At 38.1% G+C, this 27593-nt stretch overlaps 1 protein-coding gene across 10 annotated transcripts in view; it reads left to right on the top strand.

Annotated features, from left to right (window-relative positions):
• Positions 1–27593, top strand: part of ABI2 (abl-interactor 2) — a 140172-nt gene that overhangs the window by 107482 nt on the left and 5097 nt on the right. For 5 of the 10 annotated variants that reach the window (XM_006861963.1, XM_006861965.1, XM_006861962.1 and 2 more), the window contains 2 exons: positions 5507–5665; positions 25312–25485. In XM_006861963.1, the coding sequence (XP_006862025.1) occupies positions 5507–5665; positions 25312–25485 (333 nt within the window). Of the gene's footprint in view, positions 1–5506; positions 5666–20132; positions 20220–25311; positions 25486–27593 lie in introns of all 10 variants that reach the window. The other 5 variants (XM_006861961.1, XM_006861960.1, XM_006861964.1 and 2 more) reach the window with 2 other exon arrangements.

The following is a 27593-nucleotide window of genomic DNA, read 5'->3' as shown; positions in this document are numbered from 1 at the left end:
TGAAACTGATGATGTGCCCTGTAAACTTTCACTCAATCCACAATAAAAACCTTAAATTAAAAAAAAAAAAAAGAGCATATGCTGAATGTAGACCCTTATATTCATAAAGTTTAACTATACTCTTCAGTTTTAAGAAGACTTCAGATAGTTTTGATTTAAGCTTTAATTGTATCAGGGCAAAGATCATTTCAGTGATTCATCAGCCTATGTGGCTCCAGGAATTCACAGTTCATGAGAATTTGAATTTTGGTTCTGCATTTCCCTCATTTTGATCAAGATACTTATATGGAATCTTTGATGAAAACATTCAGTAATGGTACCCTGGCACCATTCGTATGGCTTCGTGGCAAAGGAGATAGTTGTTCTTGGAGACAGTTAGCCACACATTCCATATCCATATCCTTCCTTCCTTCTATTCCTATTTTTGATTCTTCTCCTTCCTCTGTTCCAGGTGAATAGTGACCAGTTGTGCCTTGGATGGCCACGTGCAGGCTTTAAGACCTAGGCAGTATGCATTGAACTAGGAGGTAGAACAATTAACTCAATGTCCCATGCAGTTATGACCCTTAGACTATATTCTTAGTGTGCAGTTCTGTGAGTTTTGACAGTCAAGATGTAGAACAGTCCTGTCATTCCAAAATATTTCTCCATGCTCCCTTTGCAGTCATCCTTCCCCTCTCCCCTCAGCCCTTGATGACTCTTTGATTTTTTTCCCTTAAAGTTTTGACTTTGTGAGAATATGATATAAAAAGAAGCATACAATAGGGAGCCTTTTTGGTCTGGCTTTTTGGCAAAATTTATTTGGGATTTATTCATGTTTCAGTATTTTGTTGCTTTTCATTGATAAAAGTAGTGTTTTATTGTATGGTTGTACCACAATTTGTTTATCCATGTCTTAGCTTGGACATTTGGGTTGTTTTCAGTTTTAGGTGATTCTGAATAAAGCTGCCTGTTCAAAGCATTCATACACAGGTTTTTGTGTGAATACAGGTTTCCATTTCATTTGAGTAAATATGTAGGGACTAGGATTGCTGATCATACGGTAAGTGATTATATAAGAAATAGTAAAACTGTTTTCTTAAGTGACTAAAATTTTGCACCCCTACCAACAATGTATAAATCCTGGTGTGGTGCTGTTTTATAAGCCCTGGACTGTGAAGCAATTTAAATCCACCAGTCACTCTTGGAAACCCTATAAAGGGTCTCTGTGAGTCAGAATTGACTCAACAGCACACAGCAGCAACAACAATACGGCAATCTATGAGATGCCCTTTTTTTTTTTTTTAAATAAACTTTTTATTATGAATTGAGTAAAGGTTTACAGAGCCAGATCGTCAGTTCCACATTCAACAAATCATACACTTTGCTTTATTACATGGTTGCAATCTCCTCCATGCACCAACAGTCAACAACACTTACCTCTATTCACTCCAATCACTGCACTCCTCCCTGTGTCTCCCACCACCCCCATCTTTCCTTTGCTAACCCCCTCCGGTTGTGTATTGCCTGTCCCCTCAACAATGTCAGTGTGTGTCTACCCTCTAGTGCATGTTTTTAAAAAACACACAGGGATATATCATCATTTAAACAACCACAGTGCATATTCTGGAAGCCAGTCTCCTGGCTGCCAACACACAGTCTTTCTCTTTTCATGAGTCTAGAGTCTTCAGCTGCTCAGTCTCTTCATGACATCACCTCTGTCTCCCTCTGGTGTCGCTGCTTCTCTGCTTAGGGTCCCATGTTCAGCTTATGCTCTTCTCTCTTGATGGTCCTAGGGTCTTCTGTTCCTGGAATGCAAGACTAACTACCCCCCACCCCACCCTTTTTTTTTTGTTTTTTGTTTTTTGTTACACAACCTCTACCTTTACAGTTGTAAGAATCGCAGTTAGGTATGGTCACTTATCAACTAATCACTATTGAATCAGTGAACCCATCCCCATCTCCTTTTGCCAGACCCGTCTAGACAAAAACTATTCAGTGGGTATTCTGCCTTCCCCTGAACACTCTGAAACTAAACTCCCTCTTGAAAATTTGTAAGCCAGCCACTTTGTGCCTTTATAGTGCCACCCTCCCACCCCCAATTTTAGGTGCCAGTGTCTTAAGTTGCCTGTCCCTATCAATCCTGTGTACAGAGGAGATATGTTTGATCCTTGATGTGAAGACTGCTCCCCTCTTGGTAGGTGGGTATTTTGAGCAACTACATTCATAAGTACAGGCCAAATGCATTAAATTGTAGCAATTTACACTTGCTTCCTCTATTAAATTTCTTTATCTTCCTCTAGTTGGGTTATCATCATCAAGCTGTCGAAGCTAGGTCATTTGGGTACTATGTGCAAGTATGGGCATTCTTAAGCGTGTCCCATCATAGCAGCTGGATGCTTCACTCTCAGCTCTAGCCCTCCATGGGCTCAGGAGTCCCCAGGTCTCACTATACTTGGGACTAACCAGCCCTTCGTCTCTCTCTTTCATGAGATGTCTTTATGCCCTTTTTGTTTTTAAATTTAGCCATTCTAATAGGTGTGTGGGGTCCTGGTGTGGTACTGTAGGATAAACAGTAGACTGATAACCATAAGGTTGGGGGTTCAGGCCCACCATCCTCAGAAACCATGTACAAGGTTGCTATCAGTTGAAACTAACTAGAAAGCACTTAACAACGGTAGATATTTAGTGTTTTCTTATTTGCCTTTCCCTAATTGGCCAAGTGGCAGCATTGATGGACTCAAGCATGGCAACAGTAGTGAGGTTGGCCCAGGATCGGCCAGTGTTTCATTCTGCTATGCATAAGGTCGCTATGAGTCGGTACCGACTTGATGGTACCTAACAACAACAACAACAACAACAACAACAACAACAGTAATAATGTTGAGCATCTTCTTGATTGTGCTTACATGCCATCTGTATATATTTGGTAAAGTTGCCTGTTCAAATGTTTTGCCCCTGTTTCCTTTAATAGGGTTGTTTTCTTTTCATAGAGTTCTTTTTTATCTGCTAGCTACAAGTCTTTTATTCAGTTTTGTGATTCACAAATGTTTTCTCCCAGCTTGTCTTTTCATTTTTTGACTGGTGTGTCTTTAAAAGTGCAAAAGGACTTTATTTTTACCAAGTCTCAATTATTAATTATTTTTGCTTTTACAGATTATGCTTTTGATTACGCTTACAAACTTGCTTACTTATTCAAGGGCACACGGATTTTGTCCTGTGTTTTTTTCTAGAAGTTTACCATTTTAGATTTTGCCATTGTTGTTGTTAGGTGCCGTCATGTCGGCACTGACTCATAGCGACCTTACACACAGCAGAACGAAACTATGTCCGATCCTGGGCCAAGCTTACTACTGCTGCCACACTTGACGCCATCAATGATGCCACCTGGCCAATCCATCTCGTTGGGGGTCTTCCTCTTTTTCTCTGACCCTCCATCTTACCAAGCATGATATCCTTCTCTAGCGACTATTCCCTCCTGACAATATTCCAAAGTATGAGAGACGAAGTTTGGCCATCTTGGCCTCTAAGGAGCACTCTGGCTGCACTTCTTCCAACACAGATCTATTGGCAGCCCATGGCACACTTTCAGTGTTCTCCTCTAATACCATAATTCAATTTTGCCATTAGGTCTCTAATATTTATTTATTTTGGGAACATAAAGCAGTGGAAATGCTTATTAACAGTTAGCATAAATATGTTGTTGTTAAGTGCCGTCGAGTCAGTTCCGACCCATAGCGACCCGGTATAGGATTTTCAAGGAGTGACTGGTGAGCTTGAACCACTGACCTTATAGTTCAAACGGCCTTGCAGTCTGGTGCATTAACTCACAGTGTCATACCGGCCTCTTTTATACAGTGTCTTTGAATTAATGTGGACTTAAGAAGGAGGTTTCAAAATGTTTGTAGAAAAATGGAATTAAAAGATAATGGAATTTTTCCAGGAACCTTGTGAAGCCCCTTTGTATATATTACATGTGAGATTTTAGATTGGATCTCAGTACAAAGGGGCTTTAAAGAGTTCGTGGAAAAATGGAATTAAAAGATTATGAACTTTTCGAAGGCCTTATGTTTATAAAATTCATTATGTGTTAGTTTAAAACCGGGTGATTTTAAACCTGATGATCATCCTAAGTTTATAGTAGTTTGTTATATATCAATTAATAAAATGCTGATAGTGTAGTTGTCTGTGGAGGTCTAAATGTGCCTTTTGCATAATAGTCTTAACAGATTATATGTTTCTATTTTTATCCTGGTTATAATGATGTTTTGTTGATCGGTTATATATAAAATACACAAGATTTTTTATACAATAGAAGTGATTTTTAGGTTTTGATAGTGTCATGAGTAAGATGATAAAATCACGTAGCAGATCTTGAGTGGCTTTCTCTAGTATACGTTCTCTAAATACAAGTTTGAGAAATGTATCGCATTCCTAGAGACCAGTTTTTGTCATATGAGACCTGTTTAAAGTCATGATAAACTGCAAATTGTTAAATATGTAGTTCTGTCTCTTTTTCCCTCGTGGTCACTTCCTTTCTCTTTTCCTCTTTCCTTATTTCTTCCTTTCCCTGCTCATTTTCCTTCCTGGTTTTTTTTTTTTTCTTTCACGTTCTTTTCCAGTTTTCTCCCTCTCCCCCTCCTCCCTTTCTGCCTCCTCCTTCTCTCTTACCTGCTGGAGTTGCAGAGCTGTGGCGTGTGCATGCATGTGCACACTTTCTGTGTGTCTCTGTTTGTCACCTGAATGACTAAGTAGAGGTGGGGTGAAGAACATTTAGGTATCTGATTGCATTAGGGAATTGAATGTCTCCAGTTGTCTTTAATACTGTTGAACTTTCAGCAAAATCTAGTAAAATAGATTATAAATTTATACAGATTCAGGGGTGACGTGAAAATAAGGTTTGAGTCACTTTTTTTTTTTTTTTTTAATCTTAGCTTTTTCCCATGACTGTAGATTTCTTAAGTTCTATTTTTAAAACAGAATATAGCTATAATGATGGATATTTTTGATTGAATAAAGATGTTTTTGATTATTTAGGATTATGCCACTTGATTTTGTAGTTTAGCTGTGCTTTTCCTTTAATCTAATTGTTTCGCTACTTAGATATATCATTACTTTATAATAAGACTAATCCAACATTTTTTCACCTCCTTTCCCAAATGTTTTATTTTATTAAGTTTAGTTGCTAGTACTTAGTGACTGTTTTTGTTTGGGAGGGTTGGGGCATTTATAAATTTTAATTGTGATTTTAAAACCCCATTAAATTATCAATTAATAAATTCAACATAATGGTCTGTTTAGATGTAGCTCTGTAAAGCCTAATCATAATTTTATTTATTTGCCTGATTTTGCACTTTGATTTCAGCTTGCATTACAAAGCAGCTTGTGTTTTTCAGATCACAATTAAATAAGCTAAGCATTACTATTTTTAAGAGCCTTATTAAGATTCAGACAATGCACCTAAGTTTTTTTTATTGTTTGTGAAATTTAATTTGAATGACAGGTGTGTACTCTGTCCTTTTCCCAGGTCATCCTGTTCAATTCTACAGCATGAATAGACCTGCCTCTCGTCATACTCCCCCAACAATTGGGGGCTCGTTGCCCTACAGACGCCCTCCTTCCATAACTTCACAAACAAGCCTTCAGAATCAGATGAACGGAGGACCTTTTTACAGCCAGAATCCAGGTTAGATTTCCTTTTATGTTCTATAAAGTATATCTAGTTAAATAACCTTTTTCACAAATGCCTAACACATAATACTATGTTGAATGAATGGGAAAATGAATGAATTGCAAGATTGCTAATATTTTCTAATTCTTTGTTATTTTCAAAATCAATAAATATCTTCCATGTGAAGTTGTATAACTTAATTTTTCTGAACAGAATCCTCTTGATTTGTTACTGTATATTTGCTTTTTAAAGTAATACTGTGGTGAGCAGTATTTCCATTTTTGATTAGCTATCCTTGCTCTATGGATAGCAAATAGGGAAACTGAGAGTATATAAACAGAATAGAGTTAAGGAGTGGTAAGGACAAGAGAATCAACATTTTTGAAGATGCTTTGTGGTAGGCAACTAGACTGTCTTAGTCAATTCTCAGACCAGATCTTTGATGCAGGTCTTGTATAGATGAGAATACTGGCACTTGGAGAGATTCACCCAGATATAACTATCCATTTTATTGCACCATGCATAGGCATGCATTTTACACTATACACCATCAGTGTTTTGCTTCTTTCTTACAGAGGATAATTCCAAGCATTACACTCTTAACTATTGTGGACCTGTTATGTTAACTTACTGTGTTTTTCTGGATTTTTTGCTAAGAGACAAGCAAGGCTGTGTGTGAATACCTCCAAAGATAGGGGATTTTCCAATCTATCGTCAATATGCCCTGAATTTAATGGAGATGAATTTGTCTTCTTGTGGCTACTACCTATTGATGAAATTTTAGTTTTATCTTAGGAATCTTGTAGAAGAAATCTGATCTCCCTTCGACATAAATACAGTTTAAAGACTGCTTTTCAGTTTATTTCATTTGATTTTTATAATCATGTGTGAAGTAAGTTTGATGATCATTTTCATCTGTATTTTATGGGAGAAGTAATGAGTTGAGGTGATGGTCAGGTTAGGATTTGATCTTAGGTTTTATGACTCTAAGTTCAGTCTTCTATTTATTTTACTATCTTACTTGCCTTCAGATTTTTAAAGCTGTTTCTCCTACCTCCTGAATCTTCTATTTTATGAGGGTAAAAGGGTTGTCCCATTGTATTGTAATGTCCCTGAGACTTTCATGTAGTGAAACCCTGGAAATCATTCTCAATAACTATTTGTTCAGTATTGAATGTATCCTTTGTGTATTTAGCCAAATTCCTTCACTGTTCTGGATCTCTCATATAAATTATATTTTATACTTCATTGGTAGTCCAATGAATGCAAGCATAAAGTGAGTACCACCTGACGTAATTGAAATACATTTTTCTTACTGCTTGCTACCTTTAATCATTCTAAGTGTTTTGAGTGTGCTATACTTTTGATTTGTCTAACAAAACTTCCTTTCTTCTTCGTACATTCTGCTTTAAACCATGTTTCCCAAATTCTTTTATTTGTACAGATGCTCTTTTGTATCTAAATGCTGCATTTAGTAGTCTTTTTAGATAGTTAGCTATAGCCTGTTTCATAGTCTCCTCTGATCATCATAGAAATCTAGACAGTTCTTTATGGTCCTCTGCCCTTCCTGTCCTCATGTGGAAACTTTAAGTTAGTCCATGTTAAAATAAAAAAAAATGTTGTATGCTATGGAATGATTTTGGAGTCCTTGTGTGATGCCATAGGATAAGTACTTAACTTCAAGGTTGGTTTGAACTGCAAGGCTGTTGTTTCAAATTCACCAGCTGTTCCTCAGAAACCCTATATAGGGTCACTATAGTCGGAACCAACTTGGTGGCACATAGCAACAACAATAGAATGAATTTAATGAAAATATCGTTCACACCTATAGATGCAAGGTCAGTGAATTAGGATTATTGACTCCTTGGTGGTTTGTGTGGGACAATTTAGGTTTTTTTTTTTTAACCTGTTCTGTACTCTTTTCTGTTAAGTTCTACTTTTCATTTCAGAAATTTGTTAACTGTTTAAAGAGCATAGTTAGCTGGTTAATCAGACTGCTTCTTGTAAACTTTTTTAGAAGTTCCTTTTTCAGGACTTAATGCAGTACAAACCAGTGTTTGAAGGCTAATGCAGTACAAACCAGTTTTTAAAATCTAATTAAAGGCTCTGTATGAGGGGGCTTCAAAAAGTTTGTTGAAGAATTCCGTTATCTTTTAATTCCATTTTTTCAGGAACTCTTTGAAGCCTTCTCTTATTATTCCCACTAGTACTTATTTTTTTTCAATACTTAGAATAACGTAAGTTATTACTCTTTCCCAAGTAGTTAATTCCTTGATTTAACAAAATTGTGTCAGGTGTGTGTTTTATGAGCATATTTTTGACATTGGAGCCTTGCCATGAATTAGTTTTTTTAAAGAAGTATGCTAACAGTGGATTCATGTTTAATGCAAATTTAACAGAATTCTGGGACATGTAAGTCTAGTATGCTTGTAACTTTACATCTATGTTGTTGTTGTAGTTGTTTTGGGCCGTGGAGTCGGTTCCGACCCATAGCGACCCTGTACAGGGTTTCCGAGGCTGTAAATCTTTACATCTTTCTCCAACAGAACAGCTGGTAGTTTGGAACTGCTGACCTTGCGGTTCACAGCCCAATTTGCAACCACTACGCTACCAGAGCTCCTTTTACATCTATGTACTCATCACTGATTGATGTTGTTAGATTCCAAAAACCAGATCATTATGCAAAAATTGGCATTATGTGAAAATAGAGGATGATCACATCATTAATACCTGCCAAACTACATCATTACATCACAGCCAAATTTCATCACCATATAACTGTCAAACCATTGATGCTCATGGTCCAGCCAGGCTGACTCCACCTTAGCTGTAAAAGGCAGCAGTATTCTTACCTCATCATTTGTTACTGCCTGATGTATGTCATTAATGCTTGAAATAGATGGATAGAAGATGATTTTGCTTAAGTTATAAATGTAAAATGTTGGATCACAAGATAAGTGAGAAATAAATGTTACTGTACCATTTTATTTGATTTTGAAAGGGGAAAATTTGGTTTTGAGTTTTACTCCTTTAACATAGAAATTAAAATATGGAATACACAGTATCTAGTTTCAAATCCCATTGTGAGATATAGTGCTGGAAGATGAGCCCCTCAGGCTGGAAGGTATTCAACACAACTAAGGAAGAGCTGCCTCCTCAAAGTAGGTGGTGGTGGTGTGTTGTTGAGTTTGTTCTAACTCATAGCAACCCTGTATAGGGTTTCCAAGGCTGTAAATCTTTACGAGAGCACAAAGCTTCATCTTTCTCCTATAGAACAGCTGGTGGATTTAAACTGCTGACCTTGGTAGTTAGTAGTCCAACACATAACCCACTATGCCACCAAGGGCTCCTTTCTTAAAAGTAGCGTTAACCATAATGATGTTACTGGAGCAAAACTTTTGGGACCTTTTGTTTGCTGATGGGGCACAACTTTAAAAGTAACAGCTGTAAACATCTGTTAATAATTGGAACATGGCATGTACATAGTATGAATCTAGGAATATTGGAAGTTGTGAAAAATGAAATGGAATGAATAAATTATACACATGGACCTCACCAAAAGGAATACACAGAAATCAGATTCACTACATATTATGGGAAGAAATGTTGGAGAAGCTGACTATCACCAGCCGTACAAGGCTAGGGAGCCGACTGTGGAACAGATCATTGATTGCTCAAATGCAAGTTCAGGATGAAACTGAAGCAAACTGTTTTTGGCTCCATGAGAGCCAAATTATGACCTAGAATATGTCCCACCTGTGGAAAGGCATTTTACTCTGTGGATCATAACAAATTATGGATAATATTGCGAATAAAGAATAGTCTAGAACATTTAATTGTGCTCATGAGAAACCTGTGCATAGTCCAGGAGGCAGTCATTTGACTAAAACAAGTACATACAGAATGGTTTAAAATTGGGAAAGGTGTGTGTCAGAGTTCTATCCTTTTATCATACTTACTGAGTATATTTGCTTAGCAAAGAATACAAGAAGCTGGATTAGATGAAGAAGAGCATGGCATTAGGATTGGAAGAGTCATCAACAACCTAGGACATGCAGATAACACAACTTTGCTTGCTGGAAGTGAAGAGGACTTAAAATACTTACTGATGAAGATCAAAGAACACAGCTTTCAGTATGGATTGCACCTCAATGCAAAGAAAACAAAACCACTCACAACTAGGCCAATATATAATATGATAGAGAAAAGGTTGAAGTAGTCAAAAACAACACTTAAGAAAGCAGTTGTTAAGAAATCAAATGCCATATTGCAGTAGACAGATCTGCAAAAGACTTTACAGTGTTCACAAGTAAAGATCTCAGTTTGAGGATTACATTGTGGGTTAATGCGCCAGACTGCAAAGCTGTTTGAACTGCAAGGTCGGTGGTTCAAGCTCACCAGCTGCTCCTCGAAAACCCTATACAGGGTTGCTATGGGTTGGAACCGACTCGACAGCACTTCACAATACCACCAATCTAAGCCATGGTAGTTTCAAGTGCTTCATATGCATGTGAAGTTGGACAGTGAATAAGGAAGACGGTAGAAAAATCAGTGCATTTGAATTATAATAAATAGTTGGAGAAGAATATTAAAAGTACCACGGACTGCCAGAAGAACAAACAAATCTCTCTTGGAATAAATGCAGCCAGAATGCTTCCTAGAAGTCAGGATGGTGAGGCTTCTTCTTTCATACTTTGGACATGTTATTAGGAAGGACCAGTCCCTGCTTGATAAAATGGAGGGTCCACAAAAAAAAGAAAGACCACTTCCCACAGCCCCCAAACAAGACAGACTGGCCCAGTGGCAGCAACGCCAAACTCAAACGTGACAATTGTGATGGAGCAGGACTGGGCAGTATTTAGTTCTGTTGTGCGTAAGGTCGCTATGAGTGGGAACGCCTAACAACAACAAAGTGTAAAGCCCTAGGAACAATAATAATGTTTGTTTCAAATAAACAGTAACTGTTTCCTATTGAGATTTTTTCAGAAACAAATTCTTGAAAAGAGTGCTTTGACCAGAACATAACTGAAACCCATTTGGTTCTCATTTTTCTTAATTTAGTCCAGCCAGTGAAATAGTGATACCAATTTAGCATTCATTTTGCCTTCAAGAAGGTTCATTGAAACACATAAGACTAATCAAGTGTCTACAATTTTTACTTCAAATATAAATATGGATTACCTTGTTGGTAAAGAATCTGCACATAAGTGTAAGTATAAATGCATACATACATAAACCTTGTTTGTTAAGGAATCAAGAATGTGGTATTTAAGTGTAGTGAGGCCTTTATTGAAAGATAATCCTATATTTTACTGTTCACCTTAATACCAAGACTTAAAAGCAACAATAAAAAAAGACCTTATTCATAAAGTGGGAATATTGGCTTGAAGAAATAGGACTGTATATAATGTATGTTGTAGAGTGATTTCTAAATGTGTATACAGCTTTACATAGAATATTTTGGCTTTAATAACTTCTGAACAGTTGTAAAACAACTAAAAATAAACAGTGAAGAGAAAATGTTAGGACATTGATAATGCCGTAGAGAAACCATTTCACATATTCTCTGAATGGTGGTTAAGTTACAGCATTACCTTAAATCTCCAGAAGAATGCAGATGTGGTAGGGCTTTACAAAGTCTAAGTAAGGAGCAGTAGCAAGAGCGCATTCCCAATCAGTTGTTTTTGGTAATGGTTACTAGAGAAGGCTTGCTCTAGGGAGAGCAGATGGGCAAGAAAGAGAAAACAACTAAAAAGTGTAAGTGCAATATCAGATGACTCTAACATTGGTTTATTAAATACAAGTCATTTTCTTTAACTGTGTATCTTAACCTGCCTTTTAAAAAAAGTTTGGCCTAACATCATACAATGATTTTTTTAAAAGTAATAAAGTAAATGGCCCAATTACTTTAACCTTTCTGACACTATTGATGGTTAATAAGGAACCAAACCATAGTTTTTCTGTTAGCAGAGCTCCCCTTACTGATAAATTCAGTTCATTTTTAAATACCCCTTAAAATAAATTGCTGGAATGTATAAGCAACTACACTTAAGTGGGTTGTCAAGTATCTAACCTCTAGAGGTGATATTCTTTAATGGTTTTAAGTATACTATTGACAATGTTTAGTTTTTCACATCTTTTCAGATTATTTGTAAAGCTCTGAAACTAAAATGTAAGTGCTTACTTCCATGTCTCTTCCCCCACCCCCCAAAATAACAAAAACTCTTTGAACTGGATATTTAAAAATACCATGCCTCAAAGAGGACTTTATAACTCAGAAAGTCTATCCCTATTTCATTAGTATAGACTCATCCTCTGAGTTTGGTTTGCTTACAGAACCTTTTACTATTTATATTTACTTGTTGCTGAGTGCACATAAACTATAGTTCTTACCACTGCTCTGGTTAAGATCTCTATAAACTCCAGTCATTTGGTGAGCTTACATATAAACAGTAACTTCATTATTGTGTAAGGACTAAGCTTCAACATATTACTAGTCTGAGTTTGGACACTTTGGTGTTTAAAGATGTAAAGTCTTACCGTATAAGATATCATCTTAGCTAAATAGAATGAAAACAAGTTTTAAAGTTATTTCCTGCTCTTGCCATGAGATATGAGATAGGTAGGAATAGAGATGAAATATTGCAAATAATTCTTTACATCAAAATCCTGGTTCCCAAGAGTTCTGGCCAGATGAAATCTTAACATAGATCAAAAATAAATACAGTTTCTGGAGTAATTTGGATTATCATATGAAAGGTTTGCCCTAGGCAAGATAAAAAGACTTTTTATTTCTTTAATAAATAAGGTCTTTGTAAACCTCAGACAGAATTGAGTTTTTGAACATACCCTGGACTAACATGCAGGGTGGTGGGGATTCTGTGTTGTTATAAAGTGATTATTTCTAAGGAAGAGCTGGGATTGCTTTTTAACTGGTCTGTTGCTGGTGGATTTCTCAAGGCCACTGTTGTTTCAGATTTGCTCTCTCAGAACTAGAAAATAATTAAAATATACTCAACTTAAAAAAAAAATGAACTCAATCTACCCACAAAAAGACTGCTGTACATTAAGCACTTAAACATTTGTTTTAGCCAAGTACCAAAAGCTCTTCTTTTTTCCCATTTGGAAGAGAAACAAGTTTTTGAAGTGATCAGTTTTCTACTTTTTTGTTACAGGGAAGGGAAGGTTAGGACTTGTGCTAAAAGAGAAGAGTGTTTTCATTTTATTTGATATTAACAAGCATCTCATCTCTGCTTTCCGAATATCTAAAGCTAGTTGCTATCTGCTGCTATTTCTCAGTTTGTTTTGTCTCTGCTATGTTCTCTGTCCGTTGTTTCTTCCTTTTATTCCACGTATTGGAAACAGGCTTTGTGAACATAGCAGTTGTGCCAGGCCTTTGAATGGTACAGAGACACACAGTTAAACGGAGTTACTGCCAAGGTAAATTGCGACTAAAGATAGATTACCAATTCTAAAGACAGGTACCAATTTCTAGGGTTGTTCTACGCTCTTCCTTAAATCTTGGTATTGTTCAAGATCACATGCCTGCTATCCACAGATCCCATATAGCATCAAAATCATATACCTGCATCTACTTGAATCTACCTGTAGCAACAACCATTGTTTACTAATGTCTAGTTCGGTACCTCTTGAGTTTTCATGCAAACTTGAAAAAAGTTTTTCTAGTTTCTTCTGTATTTATACATAAGTAATTTCATGCATCTCATTTATCATTAATTTCTGTCTCTGATCTACCTGTTCACTAGCCTTTTACTTTCCCTGTATTCCCTACCAAGGTTAATGACACTTATGCTTTATAGTTCTGAAGGAAAAACATCTAAGAATTGTCTTCAGCTTTTTTCCTCTCCTTTATATTGTAACTAAATTGTTAATGAAAGAACACTGGAGACACAGTAGTTAAGCATTCGGCTGCTAACTGAAATGTCAGTGGTTCAAACCTACCAGTTGTTCCACGGGAGAAAGATGTTGCTGTCTGCTTCCAGAAAATTATACCGTTGGAAATGTTATTTTTTTCAGTGTACTCTTTTTTTTTAATGTGAATTATGTGATAGTGTACATGGGAGAGCATTAGCTTTACATTCATTCTGTCGTATATTGTTTCATGGTTACAATCCCCTTCATGCATCATCAACCAACCAAAGGATAAACCCTGCAAGCCTGCCCCCTGGTCGTCAGCACACAGCCCTTCTCCCTCTCTGGGTCTAAAGTCCCCAGACACTTCATCTCTCCACATCATTGTCTCTGCCTCCATCTCTGGCGTCATTGCTTCTCTGGGTAGGGGTCCCGCTCTGTGCTCTTCTCCCTTGATGAAGGGGTTTGCTCTGAGGGGACTCGACCACTTGCCTTGATGTCTCCTGGGTGAGCAATTTGCTTGTTCTTTTAGTAATCAGTTGGACTGCCTAAATTGTTTTGTATTTTTCCTGCCTGTCTTTTTTTCAAGAAGTATCTTCTCTTCTTCTGGCCACTCCAGGCTGGTGTGCTTGTCCTTTTAAGCAGAAATGTCCCACCTCTGAAGATTCTGGATGGGGTTTGGGATTCCACCTGTGGTCTTATGTAATGGAGAGGCTCTGCAGGAAGCTTCCTTCACTGGGCACGTTGTAGCCCCACTTTAGGTATTCCATTCAGTTATAGACAGAAGGGACTTACAAGCTTTCTATGGTGATATTTCTGGCTATTCCTTTCTCTCCCCCTCTAGTGTCTATTTTATAATGGTATGCCAGAGAAACCAAGATTCAAAAGACAGCCAAGCATCTTAACATTATTTCCCTCCTTTTCCCCATTCCAACCATGTCTCTATCCCTGTATCCCAGAGCCCTGTTGTTATCCTTGGAAACTTTTGAGGGGAGTTCTACTCTGTCTTCTAGGGTCATATGGACAGCAGTGGTTGACCAAGTACTTCCCCCCACATTATTACTGAGTTTTTCCCTTTATTTTATTTATCCCCTTCTCTTTTTATTGTCTCTCTCTCTTTTTTTTTTATGTGCCAGGCCCTGGGTTAGGCTGAATCATATAGTTCAAGTGACAGAGCAGTTTGCATGGCATCCTGGACCTGTTGCAGAGCCTTCCCTTGTTATGCACCTCACTCAGAACTGGCAGCTTTGATTAATAGTCCAGAATAGCACACCCAAATGAGGGATGTGTTGACTCCATAATCCAGAGAGGTCTACCAGGCCGTGTGTAGTGCTTCCCTGTTAGTTGTGGGAAGGGTCAGATGCAGTAACTTAACCTTCATTTTAGTAAGAATAGCTCGGCATGCCCCAAACTATCAAACCCCTAGAAATTTCACTGACGTGAAAGATGCCTGACTTTTTGTCAGGTTAATTCCCCACCCTCAGGAGTCCTGGTGTGGTGTTAGACCACTGACTGCAAGATGGTGATTCAAACCCACCAGCCACTCCTCAGAATCCCTATTCAGGGTCACTGTTACTTGGAACTAACTGATGACACTTAACAACAACTATTTCCCAACCTCTAGCATGCAAATAAGTCTATAATCATTGTTACGTTACTCCTTCCTTACTAGTTCCAGTTAACAAATGTCATCTATGTAATGGTCCATTGTGATGTCTTGTGGAAGGGAAAGGTGATCAGGATCTCTGTGGACTAAACTATGACATTGTACTGGAGAGGTGGTAGCCCTTTTAGGTAGGATGGTGAAGATGGGTTGTTAGCCTGGCCAGCTGAAGGTAGACTGCTTCTGGTGAGCCTTTAAAACCAGAATTAAGTAAAAGGCATCGGCCAGATCAATAGCTGCATACTAAGTACCCTGAGATGTTTTAATTTGATCAAGCAATGAAACATCTGGAGTAGTGGCTGCAGTTGGAGTTTCCACATGGTTAGGTTTACTGTAATCCACTGTCATTCTCTAGGATCCATCTGTTTTTTGCACAGGCCAGCTAGGCTAGTTAATTGGAGATGTGGTAAGAATCACCACCCCAGCATCCTTCAAGTCCTTGATTATGGCACTGACCTCTGCAGTCTCTCCAGGAATGCAGTAATGCTTTGGTTTCCTGTTGCCTAAGTATAGGTAATTCTAATGGCTTCCACTTGGCTTTTCCTACCACAGGAGCCCTTCCCATATATCATGGATCCTACGTAGGTGTTTTGTCAGTTGCTGAGTTGCTTTTCTAATTATGCATTCTGAAATGGAGGAAATCACTACAGGATGAGTTTGGGGACCCACTAAAACTCTATTAATGACTTGGCCTCTGTACACCCCAACTCTTGACTGGTTGGCCACAGTGTTTATTTTGGGTTTTCAGGAATTAGTGTCATTTCAAAGTGAGTGTCCAGTAATCCTTGAAAAGTCTGATTATTTCTTTCCCCCAGTGCACAGCCACGTAAAAGGTTATGGATCCTTTGAGGATGGCTTACAAGAAAGACTAATAGTATGCAATTTTGGCATTGTAGTGGGGTACTTCTTCAAAGGGACCCAGCCTCCTCTTACAAGGGCTTGTGGGTCTGTAAACTGGCTCAAGCCGAAGAATTGATTGAGGAGTCATGATTCTCTATTCTAGTGATTCAAGTTATATGACAGTTCAGCTTGTACAGATGGAGTAAATATTTAGTAGGTTTCCCATCTGTTGCACTCCTACGACACCCTGCCTACCTAGCCAATGGCAAAAGTCTGTATGAGTCAACTACTCTGATTCTGCTGTTATGGTTAACTACACACACCTTGTCTTTGTTAAGTCTGCCACTTGAACCCCTGCTACTACAGAATCTAATCAGTCCCAATGTAGTTAGGTGTTTACGTTCAATTAGGGCAGTTTCCATTGTCAAATCTGACTTACATAAATCAGCAATCACAGCATTCTTCAAGGATGCTGGGATTCTCTTCACAAATTTGTGTGGTGTGATGCTGTGAGTTAATGCGCTGTACCACAGGTCAGTTTGAACTGCAAGGTCGGCAGTTCAGGCTCACCACGTGCTCCTTGGAAAGGCTATACAGGGTCCCTATGAGTTGGAACCGACTTCATGGCATTTAACAATATTGTGATGAAAGAGATGTCATCTGGGCGGGGCATTCTATGTGTGGGTTTATAGGTCTATCCTGATAAATCTACTCTTAACAAGCCAGTTTCCCTAAGATTTGGGATGTCTTTCACTACAGGTAGGTGTGGTATTTCAACTTGATGTATATTGTAGGTCACAGTGAAATCCATGCTTCAGTGAACCAACCAAATAAACTATGAGATCCTTTCCTAACCTCGCAAGCTGAAATAGTAAATGAATCTGTGCTTAGTTGGCCCATATCAACAAATTCAGACTGATCCAAATTATGTTCATTGCACCATTCCACAACCTTAATAGCCATTCCCTTGCCTATTCTCCAGGTTTTTGTTGGTAGATATTAGAAAAGTCAAGCAGTTCTTTTGGAGCGTAGTGTATTTCTTCCTGGGTCACAATTTGTTCTTTACCTTTTGGGACTCTCTGAGATTTTAGTTAGAGATTTAAAAGCAATAATTGGTGGAGGTGTTTCCAGGGAACATTCAGCAATATCTTATAAGACATCTGCCTCAAGCAGTACCCGTACCCCAAGCAATGCCCCAGACACCATCTCGGGAGGCACAGTAATTGGGTTAGTCTCAGGTAGAGTGTGGACAGAGGGGATAAATGTTTTATGATAATGGATCAGCAGACAAAGATGGAGTAATCTCTGCAGATGGGCAGGGTGGTACAGTAGGCAAGATTGATTCAACAGAATTTTAGGAGCCCGATAACCCCAGTTTCCTGCTTATCTCCCCATATGTTCACATACCAAGTTTCAGGATTCCATTTTTTCCTAATCAGTGCCCTCTCTTTGACATCAGGTACCATACAAAGTTGGGATTTCAACTGGCAATGTGATTCAGTGTCTTTTAAAATAAGACTCCGATTTGTGGCTTTGCCACAAGAAATCGGCTTTCTCTCAGGGTCCAAGCGGAAACTGTGCTTGAGCTGTGACTCCGAGGCCCCAAGCTTCTGTCTCTCTTGTTTACCACTTTTCCTTTACTATTTTAAGTAGGACCAACCAACTAGCTTCCCTGTATTTCTTGTCCTGAGAAAAGTACAGAAAAGCATCAAGCACACGATCACCTAGAGCCCGACTTCTCCCCAATACTTGCTCTATTGGCAGTGATATTTTGTGTATTAACATTGCTGCCTCACTTCTAGGGTTAGCAGCACCCTCCTTACTAATGGAAGCACAGTTATCAGTACCTTGAAAACCAGTCAGATGTGATAACCAATTTAGAAAAGTCATCCTTAGGATTTTGTTTCTCTAGAACCATTTCTGATACCAAATGTCTTAGGCTGGGCTCTCTAGAGAAGTGAAAACAATGGTATATATATTTATATTGAAGGGCCCAATGCCTATATATATAAATTCAACAGAATTCAGGAGGTAAGTATGTATCTGAAGAGATCACTCTGTCTTTGTCTGATGATTCAGTATCAGTAAAACCATTATCAGTAAATCACACAGTTGTAGATTGGTAGTTATAGGAAGATTTTCCAAGTCTGTGGGTCAAATGTCAGACTGGAGGCAACTTATGTAACTCCAAGAACTGATGAACCCAAGATCAGCAGGTCAGATGGACGGCAGGCTTCTAGTTGGAGAGGCAGATGTATCAAAGTACAGCAGGCTGGGAAATAAGACCCAATATATCCAGATTACACTCCCAGCTAAGGTTACTCATGGTATAAGTAGATTTGTGTTATCTTTCAGTAACCCAGAAATTGATTGGAACTTAATCCAACAGCATTTTAGGAGGTTGTGGAACAATATACACTTGTCTGTGGATATTCATCAGCTACATGCTCAAATTTATGATATAAGTAATTCTCAAAGTGAACACTGAGTGGCTACTAATTTGCTACCCCTGCTAGAGAGTAAGATCCCCTAAGAACTTGATTGAACCTCAGCATAGTGATCCTGCTTGGTCACCTTAGAGCAGGTGGTGGGCTGGCAACGTCTGACGCATGGGGTCCCCAGCCGATCTCCTCCCTTCCTGCCTTCGGCTGTTTATGCTGGACATGTAGCCAGAGATGGGTAAGGATCACGTGGAACCTCGGCAACTTAAGACAGAGCCATTGCCATGCTGCAATGAGTTTCAATGACTGGTAAGACTGAGGAATTCGCACTGACTGCCTAAGACAGGCAGCGTCCCTTAAACAAACAATAAATAAGGAGGATTCGGATGCAGACCGTGCAGACCCAGTCAGGAGGCCAAGCCCCTGTGGGCCCAAGCGTTGTTGACCGTCCAAACCATAGGCTCTGAGGATCAGACTTTAGCTACCTAGTAGACATAGCAAACTGTCCCTCATCTGATTATTCAGTAATGCTTGTTAGTAATCTCATACATGAGCCCTGGATATCCACAGACAAATGTAAAAACCTTCCCTAAAAGCTGAGACTGTAAATTCCAAAAAGGCAAGTGTCCCCCCCCCGCCATCCAAAAAAAAAGCTAAAGAGGATAGAGAGAAACACTGTTAACTGATGATATATGGAGGGGATAATAATCAATGTAATGAAACAAGCTATATGAATGGTTGAATGTGAAGCTGATGATGTGCCCTGTAAACTTTCACTCAATCCAAAATAAAAACATTTAATTAAAAAAAAAAAAAAAAAAGTACAGCAGGCTACTGGTTCAAGTCCACAAAACCAGAGACTTACCTTTTTAGTTTTGTTAGTTATAACTAATTTGGAGCGAATCCTCTCCTTACAAGGGATATACGTCATACACATTTTGAAGGAAAGTACAACGTTTGAGCTCTTGGGAAGTTGTACATTTATACATCATTTGTCGAGGTCTAGTGCTAGGGGCTTTGCCAGCTGTTTGAGATAGAGGGAAGAAAACCCTTGAGGAAGAAAAAATTTGAATGAGGACACTTACCTGAAGAGTCACAGAGGAAATGCAATGCACCTGAGTAGGCCAGGTGGTAGGAGTTGAGGATTAGGGAAGATGGTAGTGACACAGCCTTAGCTCTTGAGAGAGCAGTTTTGATTTGGGGCTTCTCGTAGAGTGCTTGCCAGTTAGGAGGAAATCAGTCATTATTTGTTGGTTAATGAAGAATCAATTAACGTGCCTGTTAATGAAAAATGTAAATAGTCATTTTTTTTTCCTCCTGTATTACCGAGCAATTTAAACTTGTAACCTTAATGGTAAAATTCAGAATATCCAATCATTCATGATAACCTGAAGAAATGCTTGCTGTGGAAAGGTTAATTGCTATTATTTGAGAAGATCTGTGTATAATAAATGCCTCCTGCTCTAATTCTGACACCTTCCTAAAAACCCCTAATATTTTGTGTGTGTTAATAAATTATCCTTCAAAGGAGGATTTTTACAATAGCTTAAAAAATGTTTCTGAATACTGCTCTCCCTCCTTACATGTTTGCTTTATTGTATTATTCTTTCTTTTTAATGTAACCTGCCCTTACCCCTTACCCTCCACACCTTTTTTGTTTTTGCAGTATCTCTTGCTCCTCCTCCTCCCTCCATTCTACAGGTAACTCCTCAGTTACCTTTAATGGGATTTGTGGCCAGAGTCCAAGAAAATAGTAAGTTTATGTCTTCTTTATGCTGTAGATCAGATTATAGGCATAAAATGTCATTTATATATGATTGGCTGAATAGTCATTCATTGCCTGACCTTTCACATATTTGAATATTATGGGCAAGTCATGTTAGTGGCTGTGATAATGATGAAATAATTAAGGTGAAGTTCTCTACTTTTAAAATGCTTAAAATCTAGTTCAGATAAGACAAATATAAGGCACATGAAAGAAAAGAAAGATTACATCCAAGTGGAGAGGTGTTATTTAATCACTAGACAGTGGTGGTGGTGTGTTATGAAGTCAGTTCTGACTCAGCGACCCTGAATAGAGTTTCCAAGGCTGTAAATCTTTTATGGGAGCAGAAAGCCTCATCTTAGCCGCGACAGCTGTGTCGAACTGCTGACCTTGAGGTTAGCAGCCTGATTCGTAACCACTATACTATCAGACTTATCACTAGATAGTCCCATCTTTTCCTCAGGGTCGTTCAAACAAGTAATACTCTCATTTCCTATCACTGGAATTTTAGAAATATTATGAACGGCCTCAGGATAGTCCCCTAATTCTGTGATTGCATACATAATATGGAATGGCCATCAACTGGTAGTTCCAGAAGACCAAGCTGCCAGCCTGTCTCCCAAGAAGTCCATACATTGGTAATGAACTTCGCTTGACCTGGGGTCTGGTGTTCAGCCATGTAGGGTCATATAACTAATTTTATTGATACATTGAATTGAGCTCTTTTCTAGTGAAGCATTAATGAAGCTCAGAAGACTGATGTCCATAAATCAAGGAACTTGTAGTGTTCAGTGAGGAATTGTCACAGAGACCAATGAACTTAGACTGTTCAATAAGGAATTGTGTTCTTGTGAGCAGCTTACACAAGGGACCACATAATCATAAAGCTGCACGATGATCATGGGATCAGACTAAAGGAAATCATTAATTAAGGATTTAATGTCATCAGATTGCAGTAGCCCAGTATCCTTATGTTCACTGTATATATCTCATGTGGTTTCACCAATGGTATAGACATTTGCAATCTGTTGCCTAGGACTCCTGCACCTTTGGAAATGGGCATGACAATACTAGACTGTCAGTTCTTGAGAGCAGAGAATTTTGCCTGTTTTGTTCAGTGGCTGAATAAGTTTCCCTAGTACAGGGGTGGGGAACATCCGGCCCACAGACTGTATAAGTCCAGTTGAAATCATTTGGTCTGGCCCTGCCAAGGCAGCCACAGTTCCAGTTTCACATTAGGGGTGAGTTAGTTAATGTTTGACCAAATACAGCAGGATAATTTTTAAGTTGATAGCTTTGTATGGTCCGGGAATGATGTTACAAATTTTGGCAGAAAAAAAGGTTCCCCACCCCTACCCTAGCACTTAGCACATGTGATGTAGAGTGTAGATACCTTTAGTTCTTCCTTTTTTGAGTTATTAAACCTATGTAAACAAGACTTTACATATTTAATACAGTGCATTACTCTTGTGCAAATGGAAACAAAAACAAGTTTAATGTTTCTAGACCAATATGGCTGTTGATTTCTGTACAGTGCCTGCTCAACTGGGATACTTTTAGTATTGCTCCTTTTTGAGCAACACATTCTTTATATGTGTTCCTATGTTAACTGGTTATAATCCAGCCTTATTGGTCTTGGGGCCTTGGTTTCTCTTTCAGGTGTCTTTACATCTGTATTTGTGATTTCTGGGAAGAATTTACTTATTTCTGTTTATTCGGAAGTCCCCCATTGAGCACTTACAATATTTTTGTTACCTTTAAGAGCTGTTTTCCTATATAATTCTGTAGATTTTGCTCAGTAGCATCATCGAGACCCATGGTTCTTTGGCTTTGGTTGACCCATGAGCCTAGGGAGAAGATGGCCGCTCAGCAAGCTCCATCTGGGTCAGCGTGTGCCCAGTACAACCACAGTCTGACTCATTGCCAAGCTTGTGAGGTCCAAAGTAGGATATAAGGTCACTTCATCAAAACAGGGTGAAGTGGACCAACTAGAAGGAATTCAACAATGCTTGCTCTATTCTGCACTTCCCTATAAAGTATTGTGTTACGGTGAAATGTCCAAGCGTCATCACAATAAGAGACAGTTTCTCTCATCATACATCTAAGTTAATTGTAATGATTAATGAACATACTTGGATAATATCCTGAGAGTTTTTTTTTTTTTGCTACCATGATGAGCACTCATCTTGGCAAATTTTAGTAGTCAGTTATTACTACATGATGTCACTCACTTTAATTAAACTAAGTGGGTGCTAAGCAGCTTCTAGAGTAAAGGCCAGATCTTAAAAATGGACATCAACCAGGTGTGTTTGTATAGTAGCAAAAATATTATTCTACAAGAAATTAGATTTAAAGTTGCCTAAGATTAGGAAGCAGGATGTCTTTAGTGAAAGTTGTAAAAGTTTGTAGAAACATCAAAATGTTTCCTCAAAAGACCTCAAAAAGTATTGCTTTAATTTAGTATTACTGAAATGTATGATTGCAAGTTTAAAAGATTTAGGAATGTCTTAAGGAGTTGACTGTAAGGTATTTTGGCAGCACTGTCTGTATTTTTAAAGGAAACCCCAAGTCTGCCAGCCTATCATGCATGATATGATTGCCTTTTGATATAGTTCTTTCTCATCTCTTTCCATGATCATATACATTCTCACCTACAATATGTATAAAGTTTGTGTGTGAAATATGCTATGAATGATTTTATAAACAGCAGAATGTATACATTCAAATGAATCTTTAAAACATTCACCTTGGAAGGGTATAGACGGTCTTTGAAATTATCTTCAGGGTTTTTCGAGTGATTTATTTTGAAGCTGCTCTGTGGTAACAGAATATTCACTCTGCATTAAATTAGATTTTAGGAATAAATATGGAATTATTTGGAACCATTTGCTATTAGTCAGAATCAGCTTGATGGCACCCAGCAAAAGCAAAGTGACCCATTTATACTGGGTGCTCCTTCAAATCATTCTGAGGCTCCCTATTCCTCTTTAGATAAGAGTCCTGAATATTACAAGCCCTGATTTTCTCCAGCCTTCTCATGCCTCTTTATACCACCAGTTCTTCATTCCATCCACAACTGCAAGAGTTCCTGTAGATAAGAATCCTTACACTTCTTTTCTTTACATAGAACATGAAATAGCCACCCTTCTTTGACCTGCTGGCCATTAACTCTTACTCATTAAATCTAATTTTAGGTCTCTGGAAGCCTTCTATTAACCATGCAAGATGTTTGGTCCCCTGATAGGTGCTCCCATAATATCTTAAACACTTACTAAATGAATGTTTGTTGTTAAGTGCTGTTGAGCCAGTTCCAACCATAATGACCCTGTGTAGGAGGATTTCCAAGAAGCAATTGGTTAGCAGTCCAGTGCTGATCCTACAGGACTACACCACGCTGTCCATATTTCCATGAGTTGCCAACTGCTCTATTCTTAGTGCTGAGAATAGTACTTATCCATTGTAGACTCTCAGTTGAATTAATAAAATAAAATATGACTTTAAAGTTGTTAGATTTAACTCATTTCATAGTGTAGCTATTAAACACACAGACATTTTAATTTAAATTCCTGCTTTCCCACTTACTTGTCATAGGACCTTAGATAAATTACTTAAATCTTGGAAGGCCAGTTTCCACATCTATAAAATGAGTACTAAAAACATCACCTTCCAAGTCTGTAAAGATTAAATGAAGTAATGTTTTCTAATGTATTATTACAGTAATGCAAAATCAGTACATCAGAACATTCTAAGTCCTCAAAAAATGATATCTATGTTGATGGTATTCAACCGGCTCTGAAGCAGTTATTTAAGAAAAGGTGAAAATGAGCAATGGCAGCATTTTAAATAATTTTGTAGTTCAGTTTCTCAAGGTGATCGTTTTCAAAGACAAAGTTCCTTTGGATCTATATTTTTGTGAAACTATTTAAAGTCAGTTTCTTTACCTTATAGATACAATGGAATGTATTACTTCTCACCAAGCATATAATTTTTTTATAAAGTACATATAGCACAGTCACATATATATACCTTTTGTTCATTAAAATCGTTATGAACAGAGAATATTTTTAGTGGATAAAGTATTAACATTCATAAAGTTGATGAGTTAGTAAGTGTAGAGTAGTACAACAGATGGAAAGAATACTGATGTTGAGATGCATAGTTTTCACCAGGTATCAGTAGTCTTCTAAAATCTCAAACTTATCAATAATAAGCAGGATTTCCTAGAGAATTATTAAATCATTACTGGTGCCTCATAGGGAAGAATTAGTGGTGTTCAGTAAAACTGGGAACTTGATAAATACAAATCTACTCAGTTTATTCTGTTGAGATGTGCTCAAGTATGTATGTACGAAGTGTTGAAAAGCCTTTAGTAGTCTGAATTTGTGGCACTGTAGGATAAGCTCTCAATTGCTAACTGCAAGGTATGTGGCTGAAATCAATCAGTTGCTCCTTGGAAACTCTATGCAGTGTCACTGTGAGTTGGAAAAGCTGATACTACCTAGACATTTAGCCTGAAGAAACTCTGGATCATAAATTAGTCTGAATTAACTGAAATTCTATATTAAAAAAACCAAAAACCAAAAACCAAACTTCTTCCTAGATGAAACTACCTAAAGTTTGCACCCTTTTTTGGCAAAATGGTTTAAAAATAATTGAGAGAGGAAAGTAGCAGACATTTAAATTTGACTGTTCACTGAATTCATATTCTATAAATCAAATATGGTTATAAATGTCTAAAATATTAACATTTTTATGACCACTCTTCCTCAGGTGTAGGTGTAAAGCTAAGCTATATTGCATTGATATGATTCTTTGGAAAAAAAAAAAAAAAAGGTTGTGTTTTAGCACAAGCAAATTTGAGATCCTTGGTTAATAATAATAACTTTGGATAAACTTTCCTTGGTATCATTACTACCCAAGAGAGAGAAAAGTCATAGGTGGAGAACTGGAACGTTGTACTTGGTGGGGTAACTTCTTGTCCATTTTTTTTTTGTGACATTATTATTTTCAAGTCAGGACTTAACAGTCCATGGAACTTGGTGTAATGTGTAGTTTTGTTGTGAGCTTGATACATTCTTAGTTTCAGATACACCACCTCCACCACCACCTGTGGAAGAACCAGTCTTTGATGAATCCCCTCCTCCACCTCCTCCTCCAGAAGATTATGAAGAAGAGGAAGCAGCTGTGGTTGAGTACAGTGATCCTTATGCTGAAGAGGACCCTCCATGGGCTCCAAGATCTTACTTAGAAAAGGGTAAGTTTCAGAGACAGATCTGCAGAGATGGGGCAAAACCTCCCAATGAGAACATGCCACATTCCCAACTTGCAAGCTGTAACCAGCTTGATTGCTGTTAACAACAATGTGTTCAAGATGGTAAAGGAAAACAGTATGAGAGAGGAGAAATACATTTTAAAGGGGATAAAAAAGAAAAAGAAACCCATATGATGGAATATATTTTAAAGGGGATAAAAAAGAAAAAGAAACCCATATGATGGAATATATTTTAAAGGGGATAAAAAAGAAAAAGAAACCCATATGATGGAATATCTGTAGATGAAAAGTATAATATCTGAAGTGACACTGCAGAAGATTAAAAAAAAAAACAAACAAAACAACAACTTGAGGCTATGGCAGAGTCCCCAGGACAGGTAAAAAGGGGGGGGGGAGGTCAAAGTGTTTCTAAATTCAGTGAAAACTGTAGTAGGTACCTGGTACAAAGCATTCCAAAATTTTTAAACGTCTGAGCTTTTCTGACTCATAGACTTCCACCTGCCTGCAGTCAGGGTACCAGCTGGGGTATGACTTGACTGGAGGAAGGTTTGCTGCTGGGCCACGCTCATGGCTGTTGCTCGGTGTTAGTTCCTCATGGGATGTTGGACTGAGTGCCTGCCCCAGTTTCCTCATTGGCTGTTGTCTGGAGTTTGCCCTACCATGTGGGACTCTCCAGCATGCAGTTCATATCATGGCAGCTTCCTTCAGCAGAGTGGGCAAGCAAGAAGAGCCAGAGAGAAACTGTAAGCAAGACAGAAGTCACAGTGGTTTTGCCACCTAATCTTGGAAGTGACATTGCACCAGTTTTGTCATATTCTGCCCTTTTAAAACAAGTCACTAAGTTCAGCCCGCATTCTTAGGGTTTGTTGTTGTTAAAAGTGCGTTGAGTCCGTTCCGACCTATAGTGACCCTGTATAGGATTTCCAAGGAGCAGCTGATGAGCTTGAACCGCCGACCATGAGGTTCAAACTGACCTTGCAGTCCAGTGCATTAACCCACAGTACCACACGGGCGTGAGTATACCACAAGGCTGGGGTCATAGGGTGCCATTTGAGAAGCTATCTATTAAAAAAATTTAGATCCAAGAAATTTAAGCATGTCTTAATGAAATTGCAAACAAAAACAAACAGTTAAAGAGAAGCCAGAGGAAAAGACACATCATATATTGAGGAACTATATAAGAATGACTACACAGTTCTCATTAAATACTACGCAATCCAGAAGACATTGACAGTACCTTTAAAGTAATGAAAGAACAGAATGTCAGCCTAAAATCTTCTTAGCAAAAATATTTTTCCAAAATTAAAGTCTTATAGACCACCTTCCCCGCACCCTGAAAGAAAAAGGAAAGGGACTGAAAATGCATCACTAGCAGAGATTTGCTAAGAAATGTTAAAAGGAACTTTTTCAGGCAAAAGAAAAATGATACCAGATGAAATCTCAGGTCTGCAAAAAGGAGTAGAGTGAAGTCTGTGGTAAATATGTAGGTAAATGTTGTGAAGTTTGAACTGACCTTGCAGTCCAGTGCTTATCCTACAGCACCACACCAGGACTCTATGTAGGTAAACAGACATTTTCCTAATATAATATCTTTTAAAGATAGTAACTAATATTGAATAAACAATAATAAGATTACTAATTCATTGTTTAAGCCAACACAGAAGTGATTTCATTAGCATAAAATGAAAGGGAAACTCAATGTGAAGTTGTTAAGTGCTGTCGAGTTGGTTACAACTCATAGTGATGCTTTTTTATAGCATTTTCAAGAAGGGGTTGGTGGGTTTGAACCACTGAACTTGCTGTTCAAGCTGACCTTGCGTTCCAGTGCTTTTCTTACAGCACCACACCAGAACTCCATATGTGAATTAGTACAATAATATTTGAAGGTAGATTGAAGAAAATTAAAGATACATATTAAGCCCTAGATAAAGTAATAACCTCATATGGATGTGCAAGCTGGACAGTGAATAAGGAAGATCGTGGAAGAATTGATACCTTTGAGTTGTGGTGTTGGAGGAGAATACTGAAAGTGCCATGGACTGCCAAAAGAACCAATAGATCTGTTTTGGAAGAAGTGCAGCCAGAGTGCT

Source organism: Chrysochloris asiatica, unplaced genomic scaffold (genome assembly GCF_000296735.1).
Source record: "Chrysochloris asiatica unplaced genomic scaffold, ChrAsi1.0 scaffold00045, whole genome shotgun sequence".
NCBI lineage: Eukaryota > Metazoa > Chordata > Mammalia > Afrosoricida > Chrysochloridae > Chrysochloris > Chrysochloris asiatica.
The sequence above is the reverse complement of the archived record's forward strand: the minus strand, read 5'-3'. Positions and strand labels throughout refer to the sequence as shown.